This window comes from Podarcis bocagei (genome assembly GCF_964188305.1).
Source record: "Podarcis bocagei genome assembly, contig: HAP1_SCAFFOLD_269, whole genome shotgun sequence".
In the NCBI taxonomy this organism is placed as follows: domain Eukaryota; kingdom Metazoa; phylum Chordata; class Lepidosauria; order Squamata; family Lacertidae; genus Podarcis; species Podarcis bocagei.
Window position 1 is genome coordinate 424 of NW_027670180.1, and position 7,077 is coordinate 7,500.

The 7,077-nt window shown below is 39.3% G+C and overlaps 1 protein-coding gene across 1 annotated transcript in view; it reads right to left on the bottom strand.

Moving 5' to 3' along the window:
• Window positions 1-2,469: 2,469 nt before the first annotated feature.
• The window catches only part of LOC308579616 (spectrin alpha chain, non-erythrocytic 1-like), a gene marked incomplete at its 3' end in the record, with an annotated part of 50,686 nt that continues 46,078 nt past the window's right edge, over window positions 2,470-7,077 (bottom strand). The window contains exons 11-12 of the mRNA XM_081214193.1: window positions 4,824-5,028; window positions 2,470-2,651 (exon numbers count right to left, since the gene is read on the bottom strand). Coding sequence (XP_081070319.1) covers window positions 2,470-2,651; window positions 4,824-5,028 — 387 coding nt within the window. The remainder of the gene's footprint in view (window positions 2,652-4,823; window positions 5,029-7,077) is intronic.

Here is a 7,077-nt window from a genome sequence, read left to right on the forward strand (position 1 = left end):
CCCACGGAAGAGACCCATAACCCCGAGGGAGGGAGGAAAAGGGGCGAGGGGGTAGGGAAAGCCTGTGGGGGGCGCCCTGAGAGCCCCTGACCCCTAAGGAGAGGGGGCGGCTGAGGCCGGCGACCCACGGCAAAGACCCATAACCCCGAGGAGGGGGAGAAAAGGAGTGATGGGGTAGGGAAAGCCTGGGGGTGCCCGGAGAGGCCCTGACCCCTAAGAAGGAGAAGGGGTGCCCCATAGCCCCTGACCCCTAAGGAGAGGGGGCGGCTGAAGCCGGCGACCCACGGCGGAGACCCATAGACCCCGAGGGGGGGAGGAAAGGGGCGATGGGGTAGGGAAAGCCTGTGGGGGCGCCCTGAGAGCCCCTGACCCCTAAGGAGGAGAAGGGGCGCCCCAATAGCCCCTGACCCCTAAGCAGGAGAAGGGGCGCCCTGAGAGCCCCTGACCCCTAAGCAGGAGAAGGGGCGCCCCAATAGCCCCTGACCCCTAAGCAGGAGAAGGGGTGCCCCATAGCCCCTGACCCCTAAGGAGCAGAGGGGGCGCTCCTGGGAAGGGAACGTCGTGCGTGAGGGGCGGCTGAGGTGACCCACGGAAGAGACCCATAACCCCGAGGGAGGGAGGAAAAGGGGCGAGGGGGTAGGGAAAGCCTGTGGGGGGCGCCCAGAGAGCCCCTGACCCCTAAGGAGGAGAGGGGGCGCCCCAATAGCCACAGACCCCTAAGGAGAGGGGGCGGCTGAGGACGGCGACCCACGGCGGAGACCCATAACCCCGAGGGGGGGAGGAAAAGGGGCAATGGGGTAGGGAAACCCTATGGGGGGTGCCCGGAGAGGCCCTGACCCCTAAGGAGGAGAAGGGGCGCCCCAATAGCCCCTGACCCTAATAATAAAAATAATAAGAATAAGAATAAAATCATCATCATAGTAATAATAATAAAAATAAGAATAAGAATAAGAATAAAATAATAATAATAATAATAATAATAATAATAATAATAATAATAATAATAATAATTCACTTATTATTATGATTTATTATTATTTTTAAATATTAATAGTAATAAACGGCACCCGGTGGGCGGCCACGTATAATAATAATAATAATAATAATAATAATAATAATAATAATAAGAAGAAGAAGAAGAAGAAGAAGAAGAAGAAAAATGAAATAAGAATATCACGGAATAACCCCACCACTTGGCCTCCCATCATACATGTCATCTCTTTCATCTGTACCACACCGACTTGCATTTATTCGTGCAAGGTTCAATGTCCTTCCATCGAACCTGCTGAGCCACAGATTTTCCAAGGGTTTGGTGTCTCCGCTATGCGTGTGTGACGGGAAAACTGTCGAATCTCTTCCACACATAATGTTCAACTGTCCCCTACATAGCATAGCCAGGACTAAATTCCTGGGTCCTGCTTTACTGCGCTTGGTTGGCAGGCCTGTTGAGTCACACGCCGCACTACTTTTGCAGGATACAGATCCTTCTGTAACTCTGCAGGTGGCGAGATTCCTGAATGCGGTTATCTCACACACAAAAACCACCAAAAACAACAACAACATCAAAAACTAATCGGACAGTTATGAAGAAGAGTGCATGTCGGATCTCGTCTTCAGTTCTCCTTTTTCTGGGATCCGTCCCCTGGAGCTCTCCGGGCCCCAAGCTCTTATCTGGCTCTGCCCAATGACCCACCCCTGCATCATGGCGTTCACCTTCTGGTGCCGAATATATCGGTCTTTATGCCTCTGTGCTTTTATGTTTGTACATACTTTATGGGCTAATAGCCGTAAATAAATAAATAAATAAATAAATAAATAAAATAAGAATGAAATAAAAATAAAATAAAATTAAAATAAAATAAAATAAAATAAGAATAAAATAAGAATAGGAATAAAATAAGAATAAAATAAAATAAGAATAGGAATAAAACAAGAATAGGAATAAAATAAAAATAAAATAAAATAAGAATAGGAATAAAATAAAATAAGAATAAAATAAAATAAGAATAAAACAAGAATAGGAATAAAATAAAAATAAAATAAAATAAGAATAGGAATAAAATAAAATAAAATAAAATAGAATAAGAATAAGAATAAAACAAGAATAGGAATAAAATAAAAATAAAATAAAATAAGAATAAGAATAAAACAACAATAGGAATAAAATAAAAATAAAATAAGAATAGGAATAAAATAAAAATAAAATAAAATAAGAATAGGAATAAAATAAAAATAAAATAAAATAAGAATAGGAATAAAATATAAATAAAATAAAATAAGAATAAGAATAAAATAAGAATAGGAATAAAATAAAAATAAAATAAAATAAGGATAGGAATAAAATAGAAATAAAATAAAATAAGAATAAAATAATAAGAAGATAATAATAATTCATTTTATTATTATTATTATTATTATTATTATTAATAATAATAATAATTATTTAATATCAGTAGTAATCAGCGGCACCTGGTGGGCGGCCACGTCGGCCTCCAGCAGGGCGTGTTTCTTCTGGAGGTTCTGGACGTTGGTCAGGTCCTTCCCGTAGTCGTCCGAGGCCAGGTGACCTTCGACCTCGTAGAGCCACAGCTCAATGTCCTCCACGTTGCGGTTGAACTGCTGCTGCTGGTTGGCTTCACGCAGCTTGACCCCTGGGGCGGGGGGGGAGAGGCAGGGTTCAGTAATAATAGCAGAAGTAATAGTAATAGCAATAGTAATAGTAATAATAATAATAATAATAATAATAATAATAATAATAATAGAAATAGTAGTAGTAGTAATAATAATAATAATAGAAATAGTAGTAGTAGTAGTAGTAGTAATAATAATAGAAATAGTAGTAGTAGTAATAATAATAGTAGTAGTAGTAGTAGTAATAATAATAGTAATAGTAATAGTAGTACTACCACCAGTACTAGCACTAATAATAGTAATAGTAGCAACAGTACTAATAATAACTAGTACTAGCAGGAATAATAGTAGTAATAATAGTAGTGATAGCAGCAGCAGCAGCAACAACAACAACAACAGTAGTAATAGTAGTAGTACTACCACCAGCACTAGCACTAATAATAGTAATAGTAGTAATAGTACTAATGATAACTAGTATTAGCAGTAATAACAGTAGCAATAGTAGTAATAGCAACAGTGATACTAATAGTAATAAGAGTAATAATAATAGTTGTAAAAGTAACAGTAGCAATAGTAGTACCACCACCAGTACTAGCACTAATAATAGTAATAGTGGTAATAGCACCAATAATAACTGGTACTAGCAGTAATAATAGTAGTAATAATAATAGTAACAGCAATAATAGTAATAGTAGTAATAGTAGTAATATAGCAATAGCAGCAGCAGTAGTACCACCAGTACTAGCACTACTACTACTACTACTAGTAGTAGTAGTAATAATAGCAGCAGTAATAGCAGTAATAGCAATAATGGCAATAATAGCAATAATAGCAACAACAACAACAATAGTAGTAGTAGTAGTAATAATAATAATAGAGTGATAGTAGTGATAGTAGTAGTACCAATAGTAGTGGTAATAGTAGCAGCAGTAGCAGTAGTGGTACTAGTAGTAGCACTAGTAATAGTGATAGCAGTAATAGTAATAATAAAAATAGTGGTAATAGTGATAGTAATAAAGTGGTTATAATAGTAATAAGGAAACAAAAAAGTCAGACAGTAGTAATAGTAGTAGTAGTAGTAGTAACAACAACAACAACAACAACAACAACAACAACAACAACAACAACAACAACAACAACAACAACAGTGATAGTGATGGCAGCAGCAGTAGTAGTAATACCAAAATCAATAATACTGATAATACTACTAACGATACTAACATATACTGATAGTACTAATAGCAATACTTTTAGTACTAGTATTATAAGACTAATTAATATTATCATTAATAGTAACACTAAAATCAATAATACCGATAATACTACTACTAGCAACATTCACATATACTGATAGTATTAATAGTAATACTAATAGTATTGGTATTATAGTTATAATACTAATTAATAATACTAGTACTAAAACTAATAATGCTACTAATAATAATACTAACACCAATACTACTACTACTACTAATAATAATAATAATAATAATGATAATACTAATACTAATACTGATAATACTAATACTAATACCACTACTACTACTACTACTACTACTATTAATAGTACTAATACTACTACAACACCAATAATGATAATACTAATGATAATACTAATACTAATACTGATACTGATAATACCAATACTAATAATAATACTACTACTAATACTAATACTCCTAATAATCCTAATACTACCACCACCACCACCACCACTACTACTACTACTAATAATAATAATAATAATAACAACAATAATACCAAAAGTAATAGTACTAATAGCAATGCTATTAGTACTATTAATCAATAACACTGTTCATACTACTAGCGACACTAACGTGCTAATAGTATTAATAGTAATACTAATAGTATTGGTATTATAATTATACTACTACTACTACTACTACTACTACTACTACTACTACTACTACTACTACTACTACTCCACATCTGCACCCCGCGCCCGACCTTTCCGCTCCATGGCAGGGCAGTATACAAATTAAAATTATACTACTACTACTACTACTAGTGCTAATAGTATTAATAGTAATACTAATAGTATCGGTATTATAATTATACTACTACTACTACTACTACTACTACTAATACTAATACTATTAATACTAATACTAACAAGAACAACATCAGCACTACTACTACTACTACTACTACTCCTAATATAACCCCCCCACCTTTCAGTTCGGTGGCTTCCAGAAGCTTCTTCCACAGGCTGAGGACCTCGCTCCGCCGGGCCTCCACCTCCTCGGAGGCGTAGTGCCGGCTGTCCGTCAGCTTCTGCCCCGCCTTCTCCAGGCCGTCGATCCGGCTCTGATTGGCCGAGAGCTCGGCCTCAAAGGCCTGGTGCTTCTGGACTTTGCCCTGCAGGTTGGACGGATCCTGCGGGGGGGTGGAATTAAATCCACGTATGTATATGAATTTGTATACGTGTTGTGTATTTGTATGGTATTGGTATTGTATATTTGAGTGTATATTTTTGTGTATATCTGTGTGTGTATACCTATATATATATGCAGGTTTTGGTGTCTTCGGGTGTCTTCCCGTGTAAGAGTTGGGGTGTCTAGGCGACGTTTCGACGAGGTCTCACTCGTCATCTTCAGGCTGGTGCTTTCGGCTTCTTGTTACTGGAACAGAGCAGGATCTCAGTGTTTGAGTTCCTATAAATACTGTTGAGGGGGTGTGGTGTATAGCCTCCAACGTTCTGGGCAGAGAGGAAGTTCCCAGGTTAGTGTGTCTTTTCTTCTTTTGTTCATTAATTACTTGAGGGATATCTTGAGTGATTTCTTGAGTGATATTCTGAGTACCACTTAGGAGGGTCATTAGGTGTGGATTAGTTGCTAAAGCTTTCGTGTCTTGACCTCTTGAGCTTGTGAAGAGTTTTTTCTGAGAAGATGGCTGTACTGCACTTAGTTGTGCTCTGGCTTGGCTTCGTGTATAGGGGCGAGCTGTGGTTTTGTGCCCTGTGCCAGCCAGATCTGTGTAGGGATTGCAGGGGGGTGCAGCATCCGGAGGTGCCACTATGGTTTGGCTACTGGATGGTGTCTGTAATTTATCTGTGGAGAGGGTCTGGGTTTGGGTCTGGTGTGGTTGATTGGAGATGGCGTTCTGTGTGCCTCTGGTTCTGGTGTCGGTTTTTGTGGGGAGGGCTATTTTCCAGATGTCTGGCAGGCGGGACGTATCGTCACGCTTGTTCATGTTGTGAGGGTGTTTCTCTATCTCGATGGCTTCCATGATTATTCTCTTATTTTGGATTATTCCAAATCCAAAATAAAAGCCTCTCCTATCAGTGAAGAAATCCAGCTAAGAATCATCCCCAGAGAAAAATCATCCAGATGCCCCAAACTCTACGGTCTCCCCAAGATACACAAAGAAGGAACACCACTCAGACCAATAGTCAGCTCCATAGGCTCACCTCTACAAAATCTCGCTAAATTTCTCGCTAAGCAACTTCAGCCCTATGCAGAATCTATCGCTTCACACGTTACAAACTCCTTCCAGTTCATAGAAACAATAAAGAAGCAAAACCTACATCCCGACGACCTACTTGTGAGCTTCGATGTTGTATCTCTCTTCACACAAGTGCCCATTAATGAAGCCTTGACAGCCATTCAAAACAAATACAATCCCCCCGAATACATCCTGGACCTGACCAACCACTGCCTAACCAACACGTACTTCATCCACAATGGACAAAGATACAAACAGATAGAAGGAGCACCTATGGGATCACCCCTCTCACCGGTCATCGCAAATCTGTACATGGAACACTTTGAAACCAATGCTTTAGACAAGTCAGAACACAAACCCAAACTTTGGCTCAGGTATGTTGACGACACCTTTGTAATTTGGCCACACGGGAAGAAAAAACTAGATAGCTTCCTCACACATCTCAACAGCCTACACCCCAAAATACAATTCACTATGGAAATAGAAGCCAACAACCAACTTCCCTTCCTTGACGTCCTAATCTACAAAAAACCTGATGGCTCCCTAGGACACACTATCTACCGGAAAAAAACACACACCAACCGCTACTTACATGCACAATCACACCACCACCCTGCACAAATAAACTCCGTAGCCAAGACTCTCATCTCCAGAACCAAACGCCTGGCTGACAAAGACCACTTGACAACTGAGTTACAGAATCTCTCAAATGTGTTAATCGCCAACGGATACCAGCAAAACAGGGTTACGAAGCTAATCCAAAAAGAAACACCCCCCAAAAACCAAGACACAGAAGAAAACAATGGCATGGCCCTCCTTCCTTATATCAAGGGCACTACAGATAAAATTAGCAAAATCCTCCATAAACACAATATCAAAACAGCCTTTTGCACCAACCAAAAAATAGCCAATATCCTCAGAAACCCCAAAGATAAAATCCAGTTAGAAAACCAAGGGGTCTATGAAATACCCTGCAAAGTC